Consider the following 26,202-nt stretch of genomic DNA (forward strand, 5'->3'; position numbering starts at 1 on the left):
ACGCACGAAGATTCGTGCAAGAATGGGCCTTCCTTCCCCTGGCTGCCGGCACCGCCTTCGCTCCGGCCCGGAGCCGCCTTTCCGCCTTCCCACGCTGCCCAGAGGCCCGGAGCGGCTGTGTATGCAAATTAACCCGCCATCTTTGCTGGGCTAATTTGCATACTCACTCCTGATTGGCCGGTGGGCGTCGCGGAGGCACGGTCGATTTGCATCTTTCTCTTTTATCCGTGTAGACGTCCAGGTCTCCCTCAGGTGTCATCCCGTCCCCGTATCTCCCCGTCGGCGAGCGGCGTTTCTCGCGTCTCCGTGGCTTTGGTTCTGCGTGCTGACCTCTGGGGTTGGATGGGGGGGGGGGGGGGCGCGGCTGAAAAGACCTGTCGTTAGAGTGGGTGCCACTAAAATGAGGAAGATCTCTTGTCGGGAGATGATGCCGTGTGACGCTCCGTGACGTGACGATGGGCGTCCTCTGTCCCTCCAGACACGGGATCACGCCCGGCGGCGTGTCCCTGCGAACCGGTGTGGATGGAGACAGGAGCGTTTACCCACGGAGGAGGAGTTGCCCCGTAGTCATTTATTACGCGACTAGAGGCCCGGTGCACGAGATTCGTGCATGCGGGGGGGGAGGGGTGTCCCTCAGCCCAGCCTGCACCCTCTCCAATCTGGGACATCTCTCTCACAATCCGGGACTGCTGGTTCCCAACCGCTCGCCTGCCTGCCAGCCTGATCGCCCCCTAACCACTCCCCTGCCAGCCTGATCGCCCCCTAACCGTTCCCCTGCCAGCCTGATCACCCCCTAACTGCTCCCTTGCCAGCCTGATCACCCCCTAACCGCTCCCCTGCCAGCCTGATCACCCCCTAACCACTCCCCTGCCAGCCTGATCGCCTCCTAACCACTCCCCTGCCAGCCTGATCACCCCCTAACTGCTCCTCTGCCAGCCCAATAGCCCCCAACTGCCCTCCCCTGCCAGCCTGATCACCCCTAACTGCCCTCCCCTGCAGGCCTGGTCACCCCTAACTGCCCTCCCTTGTAGGCCTGGTCCCTCTCAACTGCCCTCCCCTGCAGGCCTGGTCCCCCCCAACTGCCCTCCCCTGCAGGCCTGGTCCCTCCCAACTGCCCTCCCCTGCAGGCCTGGTTCACCCCAACTGCCCTCCCCTGCAGGCCTGGTCACCACCGACTGCCCTCCCCTGCAGGCCTGGTCACCCCTAACTGCCCTCCCCTGCAGGCCTGGTCCCCCCCCAACTGCCCTCCCCTGCAGGCCTGGTCACCCCTAACTGCCCTCCCCTGCAGGCCTGGTCCCCCCCCCAACTGCCCTCCCCTGCAGGCCTGGTCCCTCTCAACTGCCCTCCCCTGCAGGCCTGGTCCCCCCCCAACTGCCCTCCCCTGCTGGCCTGGTCACCCCTAACTGCCCTCCCCTGCAGGCCTGGTCACCCCTAACTGCCCTCCCCTGCAGGCCTGGTCCCCCACAACTGCCCTCCCCTGCAGGCCTGGTCACCCCCAACTGCCCTCCCCTGCAGGCCTGGTCCTCCCCAATTGCCCTCCTCTGCAGGCCTGGTCCCTCTCAACTGCCCTCCCCTGCTGGCCTGGTCCCTCCCAACTGCCCTCCCCTGCAGGCCTGATTGCCCCTAACTGCCCTCCCCTGCAGGCCTGATTGCCCCCAACTGCCTTCCCCTGCCGGCCATCTTTGACCACATGGGGACGGCCATCTTGTGCGAGGACGTGAGATTCAATTTGCATATTACCTCTTTATTATAGAGGATAGGATTAGCACCTAGCCGTCAGGATATACATATGCAAACGCTTTCTGTGCATGAAAATAAAACACACAAAAACAAGACAGCCAGCCTGCTTTTATTTGCATTCAAAACCGAAACTCGCCGCGCCACGCCAGGCATCCCTCAGGAGGCTGAAGGGGACAAGGATTAAAAGCTGGGGGAGCGGGTGGGACTCCCAGAGTTCCCTTGGCCTGGGTGGTCCAGTGGCTAGAGCATCGGCCCAAGGACCGAAGGGTCACCGGTTCGATTCCCGGTCAAGGGCACGCGCCTCAGTTGCAGGCTCGGTCCCCTGCCCCGGCCACGGTTGGGGGTGCATTTTATTGTAAATAAAACACATCCGTTACGTTGTAAATCGGCGAGCCGACGTGAGACGCCTTAATCAATAAGCCAAGTGAGTTTGGAGTCTTTTTTTTTTTTTTTTTTTTTAATTACGCCAGCGCTAGCGGGCTCAGAGTAGAATGTCTCTGTCAAATTCTGGGCCCCAACGTGGTGGAAGTCTCCCCTGTTTATAATTTTTTCGGCTCTTTGTCTTCCAAACGTGGAACGAGACTTCCGGACCTTCTGACAAAGAAGTCCTGTGTGTGCTGGGACAGGGCCGTGAGACCGTATCTCAAGGCCTGGCCTGGCGCCAGCGCGGACAGCTCTGCCTGGGGCCTGGTTTATGGCCGCTCTGGAATGGGAGTCGTCTTATTTTTTTCCCCTATTATTGAAGCAAGCAAGCGTTTACAGAAGCCAGAATAGCAGGGTTAAAATTTCAAACAGCAGTTTTTTTTTACATAAGATGGAGGTTACTATGCTTCACATCGATGTTTCTCTCCATCTCCGTCCCTCCTCCCTCCCTCCCACTCTCTCTAAAAATCAGTGGGGGAGCCCTGGCTGGTGTGGCTCAGTGGATAGAGCGTCGGCCTGCGGACTGAAGGGTCCCGGGTTCGATTCCGGTCAAGGGCACGTGCCGGGTTGCGGGCTCCATCCCCAGTAGGGGGCGTGCAGGAGGCAGCCGACCCATGATTCTCTCTCCTCATGGATGTTTCTATCTCCCTCTCCCTTCCTCTCTGAAATCAATAAATATATTTTTAATTTTTATATTACCAAAAAAAATTAAAAATAAAAACAAAAATCAATGGGGGAAAAATATACTAGGATGAATGGAAATGACTTTGTAACCCACAGTGTTCATTTTCTTAGGTTTTTTTTTTAAATGATACATTGTATACATTTATTTAGTTATTTGTTTTTAATTCTTTTTAAATATATATTTATTTTATTGATTTTTTTACAGAGAGGAAGGGAGAGGGAGAGAGAGTTAGAAACATCGAGGAGAGAGAAACATCCATCAGCTGCCTCCTGCACGCCTCCCACTGGGGATGTGCCTGCAACCAAGGTCCATGCCCTTGACCGGAATCGAACCCGGGACCCTTCAGTCCGCAGGCCGATGCTCTATCCACTGAGCCACACTGGTTAGGGCAGGCCTTTCTTTTTTTAAAATATATTTTTATTGATTTCAGAGAGAGAGAGAGAGAGAGAGAGAGAGAGAGAGAGAAGCATCCATGATGAGAGAGAATCACGGTTCAGCTGCCTCCTGCACGCCCTCTACTGGGGATCGAGCCCGCAACCCGGGCGTGTGCCCTTGACCGGGAATCGAACCCGGGACCCTTCCGCCCGAGGTCCAAGGCCTTTCTTAGCGCTCCACCTGGGGTTGCTGGGAGACAGACCGAAAACATACCAGGCCCACTGGCTGGATTTGGGCCACCGTTTAAACTCCCATAAAAATCTGCTTATTTATTTATTTAAATTAAGTTTATGGGGGGTGACTGGGTGATAAGATCACGTCGGTTTCAAGGACACGTGTCTGTGGTCCGCGACCCGTGTCCGCCACCCGCCGTCAAATCATCTTTCCGTGAGCATTCAGCCCCGCCCAGCTCCGCTTTTGACGGACAGTTTTGTGTTCCCGCCCCTAAGACCCAGCTCAAAGTTTGCTGGATGGATAAAAATCCTCCTCTATAGTAAAGAGGTGATATGCAAATTAACCTTCACGCCCTCACAAGATGGCTGCCTGTGACCAGGCCAGCGGGGGGCGCTGTGAGGAGCGACCAAATGACTGAACAAGCAGGCTGTGTGGAGAGACCAGGTCGGCAGGGGGGTCAGTTGGGGGCGATCAGGTCGGCAGGGGGGGTAGTTGGGGGTGATTAGGCTGGCAGGGGGGGCAGTAAGGGGTGACCAGGCTGGCGGGAGGGTGGGGGCGCAGTTAGGAGCAATCAGGTCGGCAGAGAGGGGGCAGTTGGGGCGATCAGGCCGGCAGGGGGGGCAGTTGGGGGCGATCAGGCTGGCAGGGAGGGGGCAAGTGGGGGCAATCAGGCCAACAGGGGGGGCAGTTGGGGGCGATCAGGCTGGCAGGGAGGGGGCAGTTGGGGTGATCAGGCCTGCAGGGGAGGGCAGTTAGGGGTGATCAGGCTGGCAGGGGAGGGCAGTTGGGGGCGATCAGGCTGGCAGGGGGGGCCAGTTAGGGGCGATCAGGCCAGCAGGCAGGTGAGCAGTTAGGAGCCAGTGGTCCAGGATTGCGAGAGGGATGTCCGACTGCCGGTTTAGGCCCAGATCCCTGGGATCAGCCCTAAACCGGCAGTCGGACATCCCCCAAGGGGTCCCGGATTGGAGAGGGTGCAGGCCGGGCTGAGAGGACCCCCCCTCCCCATGCACGAATTTCGTGCACCGAGCCTCTAGCAAATAAATAGCAAAGACTGTGGGAGTGCGGGGCATGGCGGGGGACGGGGGGCAGGGGGCGGGGGGAGCCATAAGACGCCTTCACGGACCTGCCTCCACCTCCCCTCTGGGGTGGGCGTTCGTCCCGGCTCCTCATTTCCATCCCTGCCTCGCGGGGACGGGAACCCTGTACGCTCCGAGCCTGAGTCAGCCGGCCCTCGCCTGTGGCCGCAGGTGACCCCCTGGGCAGCGATGACAGAGCAGACTGCCGTCTGGCCCGCGGGCCCTGCAGGAAGGAACACGCCCCACGGCGGGCGGGCGGGTGGGCGGGCGCCCGGAGATGCTGCGGGTTCCTGTGTGGCTGACGAGCAGATGCTTCTGAGGACGGGGAAGTCCGGCCGACTCAGCTGCTCAGCGCTCGGCTCCATCGCTCGGGGCGGGGCCTTGGGCAGCCGGCAGGCGAGCTGGGGGCCTGGGTCCCTGGTTCTCTCTCTCTCTCATTTTCTTTTTAAATTTTTTAAATCCTCACCTGAGGGTATTTTTTTCATTTATTTTATTTTATTTTTTTTTAGAGGAAGAGGAAGGGAGAAGGAGAGGGAGAGAGAAACATCCATGATGGGAGAGAATCATGCATCGGCTGCCTCCTGCACGCCCCCGACTGGGGATGGAGCCTGCAACCCGGGCCTGTGCCCTTGGCCGGGAATCGAACCCGGGACCCTTCAGTCCGCAGGCTGATGCTCTATCCACTGAGCCAAACCGGCTAGGGCCATGCTGATTTTTAAATCAAATATATTTTTATTGATTTCAGAGAGAGGAAGGGAGAGGAGAGAGAGAGAGAGAGAGAGAGAGAGAGAGAGAGAAAAAAAAAAAAATCCATGATGAGAGAGAATCACGGACCGGCTGCCTCCTGCACGCCCCCTGCTGGGGATCGAGCCTGCCACCTGGGCCTGTGCCCTTGACCGGGAATCGAACCTGTGACCTCCTGGTTCCTGGGTCGAGGCTCCACCACAGAGCCGTGCTGGCCGGGCGGGATGGCTCTTTGCTTGGGGGCTGCTGTGAGCATGGAGGGTATTTACCATCAATCCACCCACGGGAAGCCACAGCCCACCCCACCCCCATCCAAATTTCTCTCCCGCCCTGGCCAGTGTGGCTCAGTGGATAGAGCGTCAGCCTGCGGACTGAAGGGTCCCAGGTTCGATTCCCGGTCAAGGGCATGTACCGTGGGTTGCGGGCACATCCCCAGTGGGGGGCGTGCAGGAGGCAGCTGATGGATGTTTCTCTCTCATCGATGTTTCTGACTCTCTATCCCTCTCCCTTCTTCTCTGTAAGAAATCAATAAAATATATATATTTTTAAAAATATAGTCTCCAGATCGGGCCGGTGTGGCTCAGTGGCTCGAGCTCACCAATCAATAAAAAATATATTTTAATAAAATGCAACAGGTGAATGAAGGGTCCCGGGTTCGATTTCCAGTCGAGGGTTGCGGGTTCGATCCCCGGCCCAGCGCCCTGGTCGGGGTACGTGCAGGAGGCAACCAGTGGAGGCGTGTCTCTCTCACATCCGCGTCTCTCTCTCTATCCCCCCCCCTCCCTCCCTCCCTCCCTCCCTCCCTCCCGCTCTCTCCAAAAATCAATGGGAACCGATAATATCAAAGAAATCGTATTAACAAAGAAACTTGTTTTTGTTTGTTTTCAAAACAGTCTCCAGATGTTGCCACATGTTTCCTGGAGGGAAACCCCCCCTCCACACACACACACACACACAGACCCCCCCCCTCCCATGGGACGAGACGCCGGGGTTATCTGAGGTCAAGTGACTCGGCCCAGGTCCCCATCGGCGGCGTCGTCGATGGGCTGGCCCGGGCCTCACGTCTTCGTCCGAGACCTGCTTTCGGACGGACGGACGGACGGACGGACAGCCAGCCCTCTGCCCAGAGCCGAGCAGCAAAGAGAACGCTGGGGAGCCCGGTTTTGGGGGGGGGGGGGGTAACCTGTTTGACAGGGACACGCGGCCTGAGCTGGTGTGGGTTCGAGGTCACAGCGTAAGGGCTGCTAGTTTATAGCTCCGTCGGTTGGAGCATTGTCGCAATACGGCAAGGTTGTGGGTTCGATTCCCGGTCAGGGGCACAGGCCCGGGTTGGGGGCTCAATCCCCAGTCGGGGGGCGTGCAGGAGGCAGCCGGTCCATGATTCTCTCTCGTCATGGAGGTTTCTCTCTCTCCCTTCCTCTCTGAGATCAATAAAAAATATATTTTAACAAAATGCAACAGGTGAGCAGAAAAACACACACACAAGAGACTCAGAGACACGGACCAGAGGTTGGTGAAAGGGGGTGGGGGAGGCGGGAGAGGGTAAAAGGCGGGGGGTCGATGGCGATGGGAGGAGACTTGACTTGGGGTGCTGAACACCCGAGACAACTGACGGATGATGGATTATGGACCTGCCCTCCTGAGACCCATAGAACTTCATTAACCCCTGTCACCCCGATACATGCGATGCGCACACGCACACCAAAGCCGCCCCCCCCCCCCCCCCTCCCCGGCCCGGTCCATTTGGGGTGAGCGTGGCTGTGGCAGGTGCTACCTGGAGCCGGTGAACCCCTGGAGGCGGGATGGGCCTTGCACAGAGTAGGGTGTGGAGCCGCATCCCGGGGCCCCGCCCCAGGGTGACCTCAGCCGTGACGCGTGTCTCCGGGGTCAGGCACGGGGACAGCCACCCCCGGGGGACGGCCACGGCTCTCGGCAGGCATTTAGAAATGAGTGACACGGCCCGGCCGGCCGGCGTGGCTCAGGGGCCGGGCATCGGCCTGTGAACCAGGAGGTCACAGTTCCATCCAGGTCCGGGGACCACCTCCCATAAGCAGAGCTTTGGTTTGGGGGGGCTGGGGGCTGGGAAGTGGGGGCGGGTTTGCTGGTTAGTGTTAAGAATTCCGCCCTGACCGGTGTGGCTCAGTGGATAGAGCGTCGGCCTGCGGACAGAAGGGTCCCGGGTTCAATTCCGGTCAAGGGCATGGACCTCGGTTGCGGGCACATCCCCAGTGGGGGGCGTGCAGGAGGCGGCTGATGGATGTTTCTCTCTCATGGATGTTTCTGACTCTCTCTCCCTCTCCCTTCCTCTCTGTAAAAAAATCAATAAAATATATTTTTTTAAAAAAAGAATTCCACACCAGCCGGTGTGGCTCAGCGGATAGAGCGTCAGCCTGCGGACGGACGGGTCCCGGGTTCGACTCCCGGTCAAGGGCACGGACCTCGGTGGCCGGCTCCTCCCCGGCCCGGGGCCTGGTCGGGGCGCGTGCAGGAGGCAGCCCATCGGTGTGTCTCTCTCCCGTCGATGTGTCTCTCTCTCTTTTTTCCCTCTCCCCGTTTCACTCTCTCTCTAAAAATCCATGGAAAAATATCCTCGGGGGTTAGGAGCCATAAAAAAAAAAAAACCACAAAAAGGTTTCCGCCCCATGCGTGTCACCCGGGGCCGGTGACGCGTGCCGGAGGGGTGTGGACCGCCTCCACGGGCCGGCATTCCGGGCCACAGGACATGATTGACGTGTCAGGGGCCAGGACTCACCCGGCCGTGGGCCGCGACGGGAATGGGTCTCGGGAGGGTGCACTGAGTCACAGGCTCGGGGTGGGAGGGACGGAACGGAGCCGGGCACAAACACACACACACACACACACACACACACACACACACACACACACACACACACCGGCTCGGGCCCACAGAGGGGGAGCTGCCTTGCAAACAGGGCGAGCGGGTTTGGCGAGTCCGGTGCGTTTGCATGCTGCATGGATGCTGCACGGTTTTCCCTCTCTCTGCCTCTCCTCCTCCCTTCCACGCTCTCTGCAAACCAGCGGGGAAAAATGCACTCACTCAGGCGCGGATTTACGGAAAAATAAAACGTAGACTGTGCAGCCCGGAGGCGATGAGTCCATCCATCCCCCCTTGTCCCGCCAACACCTCTCCAGTTCGACAGCATTTTCATCGCCCCCTGAAATAGATTTTAATAGAATTAAAAAGTCAGACCCGCCCCGGCCGGGGTGGCTCAGTGGATAGAGCAGCGGTCGGCAAACCGCGGCGCGCGAGCCACCTGCGGCTCTCCGGCCCCCGGAGGGTGGCTCTTCCACAAAACACCACGGCCTGGGCGAGTCTATTTTTGAAAACGTGGCGTTCGGAGAAGTTTACGTTTAAAAAACGTGGCTCTCCAAAGGAATTTCCATCGCCGTCCTGGTGATATTTGGCTCCGTGGACTCGTGGGTTTGCCGACCGCTGGGATAGAGCGTCGGCCTGCGGGCGGGAGGGTCCCGGGTTCGATCCCCGGTCGAGGGCACAAGGCCCGGGTTGCGGGCTCGATCCCCAGGAGGGGGGCGTGCAGGAGGCAGCCGGTCCGTGGTTCTCTCTCATCATGGATGTTTCCCTCTCCCTCTCTCACTTTCTCTCTCTCTCTCTCTGAAATCAATAATAATATATATATTATATTTTTTTTTAAAGAAAGAGCCTGGCTGGTGTTGCTCAGTGGATAGAGCATCGGCCTGCGGACTGAAGGGTCCCGGGTTCGATCCCCGGTCAAGGGCACCTGCCCGGGTTGCGGGCTCCATCCCCAGGAGGGGGGCGTGCAGGAGGCAGCCGGTCCATGATTCTCTCTCCTCGTGGGTGTTTCTCTCTCTCTCTCCCTTCCTCTCTCTGAAATCAATTTTTAAAAAAATGTGTTAAAAACTAAAGAGTAAGTGGAATCACACAGGATGTGCACCAAATCACACAGGATGATCACGGTCTCAGGGACCACCCATGGTGTCCGTGTGTCCCGGCGGCGCCTTTTTCATGGCTGCGTAGTATTCCACGGTGGGCATGGACCACCCTGTGGCTTGTCCATTCTTCTGCTGCTGCACATTTGATTTGTTTCCACCTTTTAAAAAAAAAATATATATATATATGTATTTTTTTAAAGGAAGATGTTTCAGAGAGGAAGGTAGAGAGAGAGAGAGAGAGAGAGACATCCATGAGGAGAGAGAATCATGGACCGGCTGCCTCCTGCACGCCCCCTACCAGGGGTCGAGCCTGAAGCTCGGGCCTGTGCCCTTGACCGGGAATCGAACCCGGGACCCTTCCGTCCTCAGGCCGACGCTCTATCCACTGAGCCACACCGGCCAGGGCCCGTTGATTGTGAGAGTGAGCGAGAGAAACACCCGTGAGGAGAGAGAATCATGCATCGGCCGCCTCCTGCACGCCCCCTACCTGGGGGGCCGAGCCCGCCACCCGGGCCTGCGCCCTTGACCGGGAATCGAACCCTTGACCTCCGGGTTGGTAGGTTGACGCTCGAGCCCTGAGTCACGCCGGCCGGGCTGTCTCGTCGTCTCTGAGCAGCTCGGCGTGGAGGGCTGTCACTTGCCCGGGAGGCGGCGGGAATCCGTCCTGTCCCAGCCTGTGCAGGAGGAATGCGTGCCCCCGGGCGGATGGGAGCTCCCACATCCGCACGAGGGAGGGGAGGGGGGGAGAGACGTGTCTCTCTCTCCGCCCCACAGCAGAGCTGGGAGCAGCCATGCCAGGGCCTTTCCGACTCAGGTGTCATAAGTGGGAGGGGGAGTCCCAGGATCCAGGTCAGCGGAGAGGCAGGGTCACCTAGCTCCCAGGTGATAAATTGGCTGGGGGGGCCTCCGGGGTCCCCCATGGACCCTCACACCCGCCGGTGCCCCTGCGGCTGCCCAGGCCGGAGAGGGGCGTGTGGCTGTTGGCCGAGGCCTGGAGTGGGGTGGGGGGGAGGCAGTTGGGGTTAATCAGGCTGGCAGGCAGAGTGGTTAGGGGCGATCAGGCAGGCAGGCAGAGTGGTTAGGGGCGATCAGGCAGGCAGGCAGAGTGGTTAGGGGCGATCAGGCAGGCAGGCAGAGTGGTTAGGGGCGATCAGGCAGGCAGGCAGAGTGGTTAGGGGCGATCAGGCAGGCAGGCAGAGTGGTTAGGGGCGATCAGGCCGGCAGGCAGAGTGGTTAGGGGCGATCAGGCAGGCAGGCAGAGTGGTTAGGGGCGATCAGGCCGGCAGGCAGAGTGGTTAGGGGCGATCAGGCAGGCAGGCAGAGTGGTTAGGGGTGATCAGGCCGGCAGGTGAGTGGTTAGGGGCGATCAGGCAGGCAGAGGTGGTTAGGGGTGATCAGGCAGGCAGAGTGGTTAGGGGTGATCAGGCAGGCAGAGTGGTTAGGGGCGATCAGGCAGGCAGGCAGAGTGGTTAGGGGCGATCAGGCAGGCAGAGTGGTTAGGGGCGATCAGGCAGGCGGGCAGAGTGGTTAGGGGCGATCAGGCAGGCAGAGTGGTTAGGGGCGATCAGGCCGGCAGGCAGAGTGGTTAGGGGCGATCAGGCAGGCAGGCAGAGTGGTTAGGGGCGATCAGGCCGGCAGGCAGAGTGGTTAGGGGCGATCAGGCAGGCAGGCAGAGTGGTTAGGGGTGATCAGGCCGGCAGGCAGAGTGGTTAGGGGTGATCAGGCAGGCAGAGTGGTTAGGGGCGATCAGGCAGGCATAGTGGTTAGGGGCGATGAGGCAGGCAGGCAGAGGGGTTAGGGGTGATCAGGCAGGCAGAGTGGTTATGGGCGATCAGGCAGGCAGGCAGAGTGGTTAGGGGCGATCAGGCAGGCAGGCAGAGTGCTTAGGGGCAATCAGGCAGGCAGGTGAGCGGTTAGGGGCAATAAGGCCGGCAGGCAGAGTGGTTAGGGGCGATCAGGCAGGCAGGCAGAGTGGTTAGGGGAGATCAGGCAGGCAGGCAGAGTGGTTAGGGGCGATCAGGCAGGCAGGCAGAGTGGTTAGGGGCGATCAGGCAGGCAGAGTGGTTAGGGGCGATCAGGCAGGCAGGCAGAGTGGTTAGGGGCGATCAGGCTGGCAGGCAGAGTGGTTAGGGGCGATCAGGCAGGCAGGCAGAGTGGTTAGGGGTGATCAGGCAGGCAGGCAGAGTGGTTAGGGGCGATCAGGCAGGCAGGCAGAGTGGTTAGGGGCGATCAGGCAGGCAGAGTGGTTAGGGGCGATAAGGCAGGCAGGCAGAGTGGTTAGGGGCGATCAGGCAGGCAGGCAGAGTGGTTAGGGGTGATCAGGCCGGCAGGCAGAGTGGTTAGGGGTGATCAGGCAGGCATAGTGGTTAGGGGCGATGAGGCAGGCAGGCACAGGGGTTAGGGGTGATCAGGCAGGCAGAGTGGTTATGGGCGATCAGGCAGGCAGGCAGAGTGGTTAGGGGCGATCAGGCAGGCAGGCAGAGTGCTTAGGGGCGATCAGGCAGGCAGGCAGAGTGGTTAGGGGTGATCAGGCAGGCAGGCAGAGTGGTTAGGGGTGATCAGGCAGGCAGGCAGAGTGGTTAGGGGCGATCAGGCAGGCAGGCAGAGTGGTTAGGGGCGATGAGGCAGGCAGGCAGAGTGGTTAGGGGTGATCAGGCAGGCAGGCAGAGTGGTTAGGGGCGATCAGGCAGGCAGGCAGAGTGGTTAGGGGCGATCTGGCAGGCAGGCAGAGTGGTTAGGGGCGATCAGGCAGGCAGAGTGGTTAGGGGCGATGAGGCAGGCAGGCAGAGTGGTTAGGGGCGATCAGGCAGGCAGGCAGAGTGGTTAGGGGCGATCAGGCCGGCAGGCAGAGTGGTTAGGGGTGATCAGGCAGGCAGGCAGAGTGGTTAGGGGTGATCAGGCAGGCAGGCAGAGTGGTTAGGGGCGATGAGGCAGGCAGGCAGAGTGGTTAGGGGCGATCAGGCAGGCAGGCAGAGTGGTTAGGGGCGATCAGGCCGGCAGGCAGGCAGGTGAGCGGTTAGGAGCCAGCGGTCCCGGATTGCGAGAGGGACGTCCGACTGCCGGTTGGACCCTCCGGTCCGCAGGCCGACGCTCGATCCACTGAGCCACACCCTGACTTTGAAAGGGAGGTTCGGGAGCTTGGGGATAAGGCGAGGGAATCTGGGGAGGACACCGGCCGGGCCCCCCGCCCCTCCCCGCCCCCCGGGGAGCTGGGCGTTGTTCACACGAGGCTCTGAGCCAGCGTGGAGTTGAGCATCCAGCTCTGCTTGCCCTGGGCGGGTGGGCGGGGGGGGGCGGGGAGGGCACAGGAGCAGACAGGGTATGGTGGGGGTCCCCTCCGCCCGCCTGCTCTCCAGGGGGCGGCCCCCCAGTTTTATTTGCTTTGCTTTGACCGGCTGCCGGCCTCTCTCTCCGCCTCGCTCGGCTCAGCCTGCAGCGTGTCAGCCGTGTCCCGGGGGGCCGTCCGTCCGTCTGTCCGTCTGTCGGCCGGAGACAGGGGGCCGTTAACGTCATGTGCACCTGGAATACCGCCCGATTCGGGTGCCGTTATCTCTGGATTTACGGAGCCAAGTTCCCGCTGCCAGATCCCATTAATTCGCCGTAACGCGTACCGTGCCAGCTGATGAGTCACAAGACGGTTGTTGTTTTTTTTGTGTGTGTGTTTTTAATATATTTGTATTGATTTCCGTGCAATGACATCTCCGGCGATGAGCACGCCCTTCTGGCCCCGCTCCCCCGCCGCCTGCACACGATGCGTCTATTCTCAAAATAGCGTCTCCTCTTGCCTTTGGGCCAAATGAGTCTCGTTCTGAAAAATAATTTAGTTTTTTAAGGATTTGGGGGGCGAGGGGGGGGGGTGTAGGGGGAGGGATGTTGTTTTTCCGAAGTTAACGTGCGGAGCTTGTCATAGCGGGGGGCCACGTTTCGTGGGTTGGGGACGTGCTTGTATCAATGAACTCTGTTTTCATCCTTTAAAAAAGCATCTTTTTGGCCCTGGCCGGTGTGGCTCAGTGGATAGAGCGTCGGCCTGCGGACTGAAGGGTCCCGGGTTCGATTCCGGTCAAGGGCATGGACCTTGGTTGCGGGCACATCCCCAGTGGGGGGCGTGCAGGAGGCAGCTGATGGATGTTTGTCTCTCATCGATGTTTCTAACTCTCCACCCCTCTCCCTTCCTCTCTGTAAAAATATCAGTAATAACATATTAAAAAAATGAAAGCGAATATTAAAAAAAAAATCAATGAAAAAATTTTAATTCATGAATGACCGGGCCTGATGCTAAATTGGGAAGATATACAATGAATTGGATGCCCTGACCGGTGTGGCTCAGTGGATAGAGTGTCGGCCTGCGGACGGAAGGGTCCCGGGTTCGATTCCCGGTCAAGGGCATGCACCTCGGTTGCAGGCACATCCCCAGTGGGGGGCGTGCAGGAGGCAGCTGATGGATGTTTCTCTCTCGTCGATGTTTCTAACTCTCTCTCCCTCTCCCTTCCTCTCTATAAAAATATCAGTAATAATATATTAAAAAAATAAAAGCAAATATTTTAAAAAAATCAATATAAAAATTTTAATTCATGAATGACCGGGCCTGATGCTAAATTGGGAAGATATACAAAGAATTGGATGCCCTGACCGGTGTGGCTCAGTGGATAGAGCGTCGGCCTGCGGACTGAGGGGTCCCGGGTTCGATTCCGGTCAAGGGCATGGACCTTGGTTGCGGGCACATCCCCAGTGGGGGGCGTGCAGGAGGCAGCTGATGGATGTTTCTCTCTCATCGATGTTTCTAACTCTCCCTCCCTCTCCCTTCCTCTCTGTAAAAATCAATAAAATATAATTAAAAATACATATATTTGTATGGCCCTGGCCGGTGTGGCTCAGTGGATAGAGCGTCGGCCTGCGGACGGAAGGGTCCCGGGTTCGATTCCGGTCAAGAGCATGCACCTTGGTTGCGGGCACATCCCCAGTGGGGGGGCGTGCAGGAGGCGGCTGATCGATGTTTCTCTCTCATCATCGATGTTTCTAACTCTCCCTCCCTCTCCCTTCCTCTCTGCAAAAAATCAATAAAATATGTTAAAAAACAAAGAAACCAACAAACAAAAAACGTCTCTATGAACAGCTCGCTGTGAGCCGTGCTCGGGGGCGGAGGGGAGGTCTGGCTGCCCGAGACGGTGACAATGGACATGCAGTGGCGTCCCGGGCGGCGTGGAAAAATCTCTGATACCGAGCCTTGTTCTTAATTGGGCTCCAGGGGGCTCCTGACCCCGGGCCGCCTAACACCGACCCCAGGCCCCTCGTGGGGGACGATGGATGGTAGGCTGTCGCCGCGGCGACTGGGAAATTAATAGAGCCATCAATCATTATGAATGGGCCTTCGCCCTCCTTCGGCATAAATATTCCGCTGTTAGTCCCAGTCTCTCCCCGCGGAGCACAGACGCTTGGGATGCGTTTTTTCCCCGGGTCCCCCGCAGGCACGGGGGAGGGGGGGGGTCCCCAAGACGGTGAGGATGTGGCGTGGAGAGGATCCGTCACCTTAAGTCCCAGACATTATATTTGTATGGATTGCAGAGAGGAAGGGAGAGAGAGAGAGAGAGAGAGATGGAAGAGGAGGGAGGGAGGGAGAGAAACATCCATGATGAGAGAGAATCATGGACCGGCTGCCTCCTGCACGCCCCCTCCTGGGGATCGAGCCTGCAACCCGGGCATGTGCCCTTGACCGGGAATCGAACCCTGACCTCCTGGTTCCTAGGTCAACGCTCAACCACTGAGCCACGCCAGCTGGACAGGGTGAGGAATTTGTGTGTTTTTTGGGGGTTTTTTTTTGTGTGTGTGTGTGTGTGTTTTTTTTAAAAAATATGTTCTTACTGATTTTTAGAGGGAGAGATAGAAACATCTATGATGAGAGAGAATCACGGACCGGCTGCCTCCTGCCCGCCCCCTCCTGGGGATGGAGCCCACAACCCGGGCCTGTGCCCTTGACCAGGAATCGAACCCTGGACCTGCTGGTTCCTAGGTCGACGCTCAACCACTGAGCCATGCCATCTGGACAGGGTGAGGAATTTGTGTGTTTTTTTTAAAAAAATGTGTTCTTACTGATTTTTAGAGAGAAAGGGAGAGAGAGAAACATCAGCGATGAGAGAGAATCATGGACCAGCTGCCTCCTGCACGCCCCCCACTGGGGATTGAGCCCACAACCCGGGCATGTGCCCTTGACCGGGAATCGAACCCTGACCTCCTGGTTCATAGGTCGACGCTCAATCACTGAGCCACACCAGCTGGACAGGTTGAGAAATTTGTGTTTTTTGTTTTGATTTTAATGTTCTAATTGATTTTTAGAGAGGAAGGGAGAGGGAGGGAGAGATAGAAACATCAGTGATGAGAGAGGAACATCACGGACCGGCTGCCTCCTGCACGGCCCCCACTGGGGATGGAGCCTGGTACCCGGACACGTGCCCGGACCGGGGATCGAGCCGTGACCTCCACCACTGAGCGACACCAGCCAGACGGGACACGTGATCTTCATGAGACACACGTGTCTTCCCAGGGTCCCCGTCGGGAACCCGTAGCTGAGGATGGGGCCCACCTCGTGTGACGAGACGGCGGGAGGCGGCCGAGTTTCCCCTTTTCCCACCAGAACCCGCGTTCGGGTCTAGGGTGGGACCTCGGCGTCCCGGCTCTCCAAGGGGGAGGAGAGGGTGAACGCCTTCGCCGGGGGCTGCGTGGGACAGCTCGTCCCCGGGGACGGGTCCTCGCCGGACACCTGGGTGGGGAGGGGGGTGGGGGACCCAGCACCGGCCTCATCCCTGACCTCTCCGTGCCCTTGACCTCATCCCTGACCTCTCCGTGCCCTTGACCTCATCCCTGACCTCTCCGTGCCCTTGACCTTGCAGGACGATGAGGTGCCCGCTGCTCCTGCTGCTGGTCCTGTGGGGGGCCCAGAGCCGGGCCCCCCCCAAGCCCAACTTCGTCCTGATCATGGCCGACGACCTGGGCATCGGCGACCCCGGCTGCTATGGCAACAAGACCCTCAGGTAGGGCGCGGCCCTCCACCCTGTAGACACGGGGCCGCGTGTGTAGGCTGTCGTCCCGGTGACGGTGAACGTACACGTTAGGGGAGCACAGACCGCGTGGAAACGTGGAAAACCCACCCGTGGCACGCCATGTGACTGCACGTGGATCCTGTGTTACTGTGCGTGGGTCCCGTGTGACTGTGTGTGGATCCCGTGTGACTGTGTGTGGATCCCGTGTGACTGCATGTGGATCCCGTGTGACTGCACGTGGATCCCCGTGTGACTGCACGTGGATCCCGTGTGACTGTGCGTGGATCCCGTGTGACTGCACGTGGATCCCGTGTGACTGCACATGGATCCCGTGTGACTGCACGTGGACCCTGTGTTACTGTGCGTGGATCCCGTGTGACTGTGCGTGGATCCCATGTGACTGTGCGTGGATCCCGTGTGACTGTGCGTGGATCCCGTGTGACTGTGCGTGGATCCCGTGTGACTGTGCGTGGATCCCATGTTACTGTGCGTGGATCCCGTGTGACTGCGCGTGGATCCCAGTGTGACTGCACGTGGATCCCGTGTTACTGGGCGTGGATCCCGTGTGACTGTGCGTGGATCCCGTGTGACTGCGCGTGGATCCCGTGTGACTGCGCATGGATCCGTGCAGATACAGGCGTTAGGAAGCAGGCGTGGCGGTGCCGTGCGTGGGACATGCAGAGGCTGGGAGGACTGGTTAGGGGCCTCCTCTCGCCTCTGGTTGGAGGAGCAGCGTGAAGCGTCTCCAGACCTTTCTTGTTTGGGGGCACGGAGGTAACGGGGGGCCCGTGGCTGGGGGGACGGAGCAAGGACTTGAGCGTGTCCCTCACCCTCCTCACAGTAGCTCATCTTCTTTATTGTTTTAAAATATATTTTATTGATTTCAGAGAGGAAGGGAGAGAGAGAGAGAGAGAAACGTCCATGAGGAGAGAGAATCATGGATCGGCTGCCTCCTGCACGCCCCCTCACTGGGGATCGAGCCTGCAACCCCGAGCATGTGCCCTTGACCGGGAATCGAACCCGGGACCCTTCAGTCCGTAGGTCGATGCTCGAACGCTGAGCCACGCCAAGTGGGCGAGAGGGGACTCCTCACGACAAGCCGCGGAGAGAGCGGCGATGGCAGAGGCATTGTGGGTAACGTGGCTCTTGTGTCCCAGGACTCCCAACATCGACAGGCTGGCCCAGGAGGGAGTGAAGCTCACACAGCACCTGGCGGCCTCGCCCCTCTGCACCCCGAGCCGGGCAGCCTTCATGACCGGCCGGTACCCCGTCCGATCAGGTAACCCCCTGGCCGGGTCCCTGGGCCGTCCTCTCCTCCTCCTCTCCTCGGGGCACCCTCCCGGCGTCTGTCGTCAGGGTGCCCCCCCCCCATCCTAACGGCTGGTTCCTCCTGCCCCAGGGATGGCGTCTCAGACACGGATCGGAGTTTTCCTGTTCTCGGCCTCCTCGGGAGGACTTCCCAATACTGAGGTCACGTTCGCCAGGCTTCTGAAGGACCAGGGCTACGCCACAGCTCTGATAGGTGTGGGCCGTGGGGGAGGGGAGGCCGGGAGCTGGGCGGGTTGAGTGGAAGGGTGTGGGGGGGCGGGTAGGAGAGCAGCCTTCTTCGGGTTGGCATTGCTGATACAGAGGGCACAGCTTACGTCGGGGAGAAACGATTTCGGTTCTCATTTAAAACACAGGGCGCCCGCCTGGGCTATTTGAATGTGTAGATGGGTGTGGTGACATGGATGCATGGATGAATAGATGGATGGATGGAAGATAGATGAATGGATGGATGGATGCATGGATGAATAGGTGGATAGATGGAAGATAGATGAATGGATGGATGGATGGATGGATGGATGGATGGATGGATGGATGAATAGATGGATAGATGGAAGATAGATGAATGGATGGATGGATGCATGGATGGATGGATGGATATAGATATAGATATAGATATAGATAGATATAGATATAGATAGATAATGATAGGTACTCAGAAAGATGGATGAACAGATGGAAAGATAGATGAGATAGAGACAAGGATATATAAATCAATAGATGAAATGGATGACGGACGGATGGATGGATGGATGGACAGATGGACAGGTAGATGTTTGTGGCTACATGGATACATGGATGAATAGATGGATGGATGGAAGATAGATGAATGGATAGATGAATGGATGGATGGATGGATGGATAGGTATAGATAGATAGATAGATAGATAGATAGATAGATAGATAACAATAGGCACTCAGAAAGATGGATGGACAGATGGATATATGGGTAGATGGAAAGATAGATGAGATAGAGACAAGGATATATAAATCAATAGATGAAATGGATGACGGACGGATGGATGGATGGATGGATGGATGGACGGATGGACAGGTAGATGTTTGTGGTTACATGGATACATGGATGAATAGATGGATGGATGGAAGATAGATGAATGGATAGATGAATGGATGGATGGATGCATGGATGGATGGATGGATGGATAGATAGATAGATAGGTAGATAGATAGATAGATAGATAACAATAGGCACTCAGAAAGATGGATGGACAGATGGATATATGGGTAGATGGAAAGATAGATGAGATAGAGACAAGGATATATAAATCAATAGATGAAATGGATGACGGACGGATGGATGGATGGATGGACGGATGGACAAGTAGATGGAAAGATAGATGAAATAAGTAATAGAGACAGACAAGAATAGGTAGGCCAGTAGATGGAATGGATGATGGATGGATGCATGCATGGATGGATGGACAGATGGACACATGCATGAGATACGTAAGAGACAGACAAGAATAGATAAAACAGGAGATGGAATGGATGATGAATGGAGGGATGGAAAGACTGATGAGCTAGGTGATGGAGACAAGGATATATAGATCAAAAGATGAAATGGATGATGAATGCATGGATGGATGGACAGACAGACAGATGTGTAGATGGAAACATACATGAGGTAAGAAATAGAGACAGGCAAGAGTAGGTAGACCAGTAGATGGAGTGTATGATGGATGGATGGATGAATGGATGGGCGAGTGGATGGACAGCTAGACAGATGTGTAGATGGAAAGATACATGAGATAAGTAAAAGACAAGAATAGATAAAACAGGAGATGGAATGGATGATGAATGAATGGATGGGTGGTGGATGGATGGATGGATGGAGGGATGGAAAGATGGATGAGATAGATGATAGAGACAAGGATATATGGATCAAAAGATGAATTGGATGGTGAATACATGGATGGATGGACAGACAGATGTGTAGATGGAAACATACATGAGATAAGTAATAGAGACAGACAAAAATAGGTAGATCAATAGATGAAATGGATGGATGGATGGATGGATGGATGGTTGGATAGATGGACAGAAGGAAACAGATAAGAATAAATAGATCAATAGATGAATTGGATATATAGATGGATGGATGGATGGATGGATGGATGGATGGATGGATGGATGGACAGATAGATAAGATAAATAACAGAGACAGAATAGATAGATCAATAGATGAAATGGATGCATGGATGGATGGATGGATGGATGGACAGATAGATGGAAAGATGGATAAGATAAATCATAGAGACAGAATAGATCAATTGATGAAATGGATGGATGGATGGATGGATGGATGGATAGATGAATAGATTGACAGAAGGAAACAGACAAGAATAAATACATCAATAGATGAAATGGATGTATAGATGGATGGATGGATGGACAGACAGATAGATGGAAAGATAGATAAGATAAATCATAGAGACAGAATAGATAGATCAATTGATGACATGGATGTATGAATGGATGGATGTATGAATGGATGCATGGATGGATGGATGGATGGATGGATGGATGGATGGATGGATGGATGGATGGATGGATGGATGGATGGATGGACAGATGGAAAGATGCATGAGATAAGGAATAGAGACAGACAAGACTCGAACAATAGATGGGGGGATGATGGCTAGATGGGTGAGTGAGATCGACAGGTAGAACAGATGGTCGATAACAGATACAGTTACACACACAGAGCATACAAAGCCACAAATGCACGCCATGCGATTGATAAAGATTCTTGTTTTCACTTTTTAATACTAAAACTGCATCCTTATTGATCTCAGTCGCTATTCCCATATCGACTTTATTCCATGGATACGAGTGATGCCTTCTCGAACCTTTTCTTTTTCTTTTTTCATTTTTATTTTTATTTTTTAAATATATTTTATTGATTTTAGAGAGGAAGGGAGAGGGAGAGAGAGATAGAAACATCAATGATGAGATAATCATTGATCAGCTGCCTCCTGCACGCCCCCCACTGGGGATCGAGCCCATAATCCAGGCATGTGCCCTTGGCCGGACTCGAACCTGGGACCTTTCAGTCTGCAGGCTGATGCTCTATCCACTGAGCCAAACCAGCTAGGGCTCGAACCTTTTCTTTTTAAATATATTTCTTTATTGATTTCAGAGAGGAAGGAAGAGGAGAATAGAAGCATCCATGAGGAGAGAGAATCATGGACCGGCTGCCTCCTGCACGCCCCCCCTACTGGGGATCGAGCCCGCAACCCGGGCCTGTGCCCTTGACCGGGAATCGAACCCGGGACCCTGCAGTCCGCAGGCCGACGCTCTATCCACTGAGCCACACCGGCCAGGGTGCCGTCTCCCTTTCCACGTGACACTCTTGTGTCCACAGGACGATCGTCAGACGAATCCTAGAAAATCTCGTAGGGGAGAATGAGCGTTGTCATTCCTGACACGTGTTGTCGTAAAACCATCATCTTTCTGTGTGTGTGTGTGTGTGTGTGTGTGTGTGTGAGAGAGAGAGAGAGAGAGAGAGAGAGAGAGAGAGAGAGAGAGGCGCCCTCACTAATTTAGAGGCATAATGAACATTTTATAAGAAATGTTCATGGGTACTTAAAATAATGGCTGAGTTATGAGTATGATTTCATCTTGCCTCAGGGGCCTTTTTTTTTTTTTAATTTTTTTTTTTTTGAGAAAAGATTCATTTCCACTGTTAACATTCAGGGAACAAAATCCAGTCAGTTCCTAGACTTTAATTTCAAGGAAGGGTGTTTTTTTTTTTAAAAAAAAAAAAATCCATCTCGGAAGAATGCATGTCTTTTTCCTATATAGTTACATCTCAAGCACGTGAAATATGTTAGCTTTTTGTGTGTTTTGTTTTGTGTGTGTGTGTTTTTTTTTAAAGTATATTTTTATTGATTTCAGAGAGGAAGGGAGAGGGAGGGAGAGAGAGAGAAACATCCACGAGGAGAGAGAATCATGGATCGGCTGCCTCCTGCACGCCCCCTACTGGGGACGGAGCCCGCAACCCGGGCATGTGCCCTTGATCGGGAATCGAACCCGGGACCCGTCAGTTCGCAGGCTGATGCTCTATCCACTGAGCCAAACCAGCCAGGGCTAAATATGTTAGGTTTTTGTCTTTTGTTTTAGTTTTTTTTTTTTTTTTTTTTTTCCCTCCAGTCACTAAATTACTTCTTGTTTTCTGGTAGAGCGAGTTAATACCCTAGTATTTGTGGAAAAGGAAGCAAAAACAACCCTGTAGGGTCCCAGGAAATAGGACGTTGGCTAATAAACAGGCAGAAAGCACCTGGCTGGTGTGGCTCAGTGGTTGAGCGCCGACCTATGAACCAGGAGGTCAGGGTTCGATTCCCGGTCAAGGGCACAGGCCCGGGTTGCAGGCTCCGTCCCCAGTAGGGGGGCATGCAGGAGGCAGCCGGTCCATGATTCTCTCTCTTATCATTAATGGTTTTCGCTCTCCCTCCCTCTCCCTTCCTCTCTGAAATCCATCTATAATAAATAACAAAAGCGTAATATGCTCATTAGACCGGACGACCTTCCGGACGAAACCGGGGGCTGCGAGGAAAGCCCGGGTCCCGGGTGCCAGAGGGACCCCGGTTCCGGCAGCCGGAGGGAAGGAAGGCCTACTCTCGCACGAATTTCGTGCACCGGGCCTCTAGTAAAAATATATTTTATTTATTTTATTTTTTTAAATGTATCTTATTGATTTTTTTACAGAGAGGAAGGGAGAGGGAGAGAGAGTTAGAAACATCGATGAGAGAGAAACATCCATCAGCTGCCTCCTGCACACCCCCTACTGGGGATGTGCCCGCAACCAAGGTACATGCCCTTGACCGGGAATCGAACCTGGGACCTTTCAGTCCGCAGGCCGACGCTCTATCCACTGAGCCAAACCCGTTTCGGCTTTTTAAATATATTTTATTGATTTTTTTACAGAGAGGAATGGAGAGGGAGAGAGAGTTAGAAACATCGATGATGAGAGAGAAACATCCATCAGCCGCCTCCTGCACGCCCCCCGACTGGGGATGTGCCCGCCACCAAGGTCCATGCCCTTGACCGGGAATCGAACCCGGGACCCTTGAGTCCGCAGGCCGACGCTCTATCCACTGAGCCACACCGGTTTCGGCAAAAAAAATATTTAAAAAAAAAAATAAATGAGCCGAAACCGGTGTGGCTCAGTGGATGGAGCGTCGGCCTGCAGACTCAAGGGTCCCGGGTTCGATTCCGGTCAAGGGCATGGACCTTGGTGGCGGGCACATCCCCAGTGGGGGGCGTGCAGGAGGCAGCTGATGGATGTTTCTCTCTCATCGATGTTTCTGACTCTCTATCCCTCTCTCTTCCTCTCTGTAAAAAATCAATAAAATATATTTTAAAAAAAATAAAAATAAAAATAAAAAATAAATGAACAGATGGAAAACAGGCAGGAGGGTCCTCCTTTTCCGTGCGTGGGAAGCTGAGCGGGGTGTCTGTGGGGCCTAATCACACACACACACACCCCCCCCCATCTCGTGTCCCCAGGGAAGTGGCATCTGGGCACCCACTGCCACAACAACTCCGACTTCTGCCACCACCCGTCCAGCCACGGCTTCGACTACTTCCACGGCCTTCCCGTGACCAACCTGCGCGACTGCAAGCCGGGGGCCGGCAGCGTCTTCGCCCAGGCCGTCCGCCTGCTGGTGCTGGCGCCGCTGCAGCTGCTCGGCCTGGCGCTGGCCACGCTGGGCGCCCTGCGCTGGCTGGGCCTGCTGCCCGTCCCCGGCCCCGTCTTCCTGGTCCTGCTGCTGCTGGCCGCCGCCCTGCTGGGCCTGCTGCTCTGCTTCCTGCAGTCCTTCCGGCCCCTCAACTGCTTCCTCATGCGGGACCGGGCCGTCAGCCAGCAGCCCCTGTCCTACGACAACCTCACCCAGCGGCTCGCCGCCGACGCCGCCCGCTTCGTGCGACGGTGGGTCCCCCAGCCCCATGGCCCCCAGCCCCATGGCCCTCCAGTCCCATGGCCCCCCAGCCCTATGGCCCTCCCCAGTCCCATGGCCCCCCAGCCCCATGGCCCCCCAGCCCCATGGCCCTCCAGCCCCATGGCCCCCCAGCCCCATGGGCCCCCAGCCCCATGGTTCTCCCCAGCCCCATGGTTCTCCCCAGTCCCATGGCCCCGTAGCCCTATGGCCCCCCAGCCCTATGGCCCCCCAGCCCCATGGCCCCCCCAACCCCATGGCCCCCCCCAGCCCTATGGCCCCCCCAGCCCCATGGCCCTCCCCAGCCCCATGGCCCTCCCCAGCCCCATGGCCCCTCCAGCCCTATGGCCCCCCAGCCCCATGGCACCCCCAGCCACACGGCCCTCCCCAGCCCCATGGCCCCCCAGACCCATGGCCCCCTAGCCCCATGGCCCTCCCCAGCCCTATGGCCCTCCCCAGCCCCATGGCCCCTCCAGCCCTATGGCCCCCCAGCCCCATGGCACCCCCAGCCACACGGCCCTCCCCAGCCCCATGGCCCCCCAGCCCCATGGCCCCCCAGCCCCATGGCCCTCCCCAGCCCCATGGCCCTCCCCAGCCCCATGGCCCCCCAGCCCCATGGCCCTCCCCAGTCCCATGGCCCTCCCCAGCCCCCTGGCCCCCCAGCCCCATGGCCCTCCAGCCCCATGGCCCCCAGCCCCATGGCCCTCCCCAGCCCTATGGCCCCCCAGTCCCATGGCCCTCCCCAGCCCCATGGCCCTCCCCAGCCCCATGGCCCCTCCAGCCCTATGGCCCCCCAGCCCCATGGCACCCCCAGCCACACGGCCCTCCCCAGTCCCATGGCCCCCCAGACCCATGACCCCCTAGCCCCATGGCCCTCCCCAGTCCCATGGCCCTCCCCAGTCCCATGGCCTCCCCAGTCCCATGGCCCTCCCCAGCCCCATGGCCCTCCCCAGTCCCATGGCCGTCCCCAGTCCCATGGCCCCCCAGTCCCATGGCCGTCCCCAGTCCCATGGCCCTCCCCAGCCCCATGGCCCTCCCCAGCCCCATGGCCCCCCAGTCCCATGGCCCCCCAGTCCCATGGCCCTCCCCAGCCCCATGGCACCCCAGCCCCATGGCCCTCCCCAGTCCCATGGCCCCCCAGTCCCATGGCCCTCCCCAGTCCCATGGCCCTCCCCAGTCCCATGGCCCCCCAGCCCCATGGCCCTCCCCAGCCCCATGGCCCTCCCCAGCCCCATGATAACCCCCCAGCCCTATGGCCCTCCCTAGTCCCATGGCCCTCCCCAGTCCCATGGCCCCGGAGCCCTATGGCCCCCCAGCCCCATGGCCCCCCAGCTTCATGGCCCCCCAGCCCTATGGCCCCCCAGCCCCATGGCCCCCCAGCCCCATGGCCCTCCCCAGTCCCATGGCCCTCCAGCCCCATGGACCCCCAGCCCTATGGCCCTCCCTAGTCCCATGGCCCTCCCCAGTCCTATGGCCCCCAGTCCCATGGCCCTCCCCAGTCCCATGGCCCCCCAGTCCCATGGCCTTCCCCAGCCCCATGGCCCTCCCCAGTCCCATGGCCATCCCCAGTCCCATGGCCCTCCCCAGTCCCATGGCCGTCCCCAGTCCCATGGCCCTCCCCAGCCCCATGGCCCTCCCCAGTCCCATGGCCCCCTAGCCCTATGGCCCTCCCCAGCCCCATGGCCCCCCAGCCCCATGGCCCTCCCCAGTCCCATGGCCCTCCCCAGTCCCATGGCCCCCCCCAGCCCTATGGCCCTCCCCAGTCCCATGGCCCCCCCCAGCCCTATGGCCCTCCCCAGTCCCATGGCCCTCCTCAGTCCCATGGCACCCCAGCCCCATGGCCCTCCAGTCCCATGGCCGTCCCCAGTCCCATGGCCCTCCCCAGCCCCATGGCCCCCCAGCCCCATGGCCCCCCAGTCCCATGGCCCCCCAGTCCCATGGCCCCGCAGCCCCATGGCCTTCCCCAGGCCCATGATAACCCCCCAGCCCCATGGCCCTCCCCAGCCCCATGGCCCTCCCCAGCCCCATGGCCCTCCCCAGCCCCATGGCCCCCCCAGCCCCATGGCCCTCCCCAGCCCCATGGCCCTCCCCAGCCCCATGGCCCCCCAGTCCCATGGCCCTCCCCAGCCCCATGGCCCTCCAGCCCCATGGCCCCCCAGCCCCATGGCCCCCCAGCCCCATGGCCCCCCCAGCCCCATGGCCCTCCCCAGCCCCATGGCCCTCCCCAGTCCCATGGCCCCCCCAGCCCCATGGCCCTCCCCAGCCCCATGGCCCTCCAGCCCCATGGCCTTCCCCAGGCCCATGGCCCCCCAGCCCCATGGCCTTCCCCAGGCCCATGATAACCCCCCAGCCCCATGGCCCCCCCCAGTCCCATGGCCTTCCCCAGGCCCATGGCCCCCCCCAGTCCCATGGCCTTCCCCAGGCCCATGATAACCCCCCAGCCCTATGGCCCCCCAGTCCCATGGCCCCCCAGCCCCATGGCCCTCCCCAGCCCCATGGCCCCCCAGTCCCATGGCCTTCCCCAGCCCTATGGCCCCCCAGCCCCATGGCCCTCCCCAGCCCTATGGCCCCCCCAGCCCCATGGTCCCCCCAACCCCATGGCCCCCCAGCCCCATGGCCCCCAGTCCCATGGCCCCCCAGTCCCATGGCCCCCCAGCCCCATGGCCCTCCCC

At 58.0% G+C, this 26,202-nt stretch overlaps 1 protein-coding gene across 1 annotated transcript in view; it reads left to right on the top strand.

The window, feature by feature from the left end:
* Positions 1-26,202, top strand: part of STS (steroid sulfatase) — a 74,636-nt gene that overhangs the window by 16,516 nt on the left and 31,918 nt on the right. Inside the window, exons 2-5 of the mRNA XM_054720273.1 lie at positions 16,095-16,235; positions 17,402-17,523; positions 17,644-17,766; positions 23,100-23,523. Of these exons, the coding sequence (XP_054576248.1) occupies positions 16,095-16,235; positions 17,402-17,523; positions 17,644-17,766; positions 23,100-23,523 (810 nt within the window). The remainder of the gene's footprint in view (positions 1-16,094; positions 16,236-17,401; positions 17,524-17,643; positions 17,767-23,099; positions 23,524-26,202) is intronic.

This window comes from Eptesicus fuscus, chromosome 1 (assembly GCF_027574615.1).
Source record: "Eptesicus fuscus isolate TK198812 chromosome 1, DD_ASM_mEF_20220401, whole genome shotgun sequence".
In the NCBI taxonomy this organism is placed as follows: domain Eukaryota; kingdom Metazoa; phylum Chordata; class Mammalia; order Chiroptera; family Vespertilionidae; genus Eptesicus; species Eptesicus fuscus.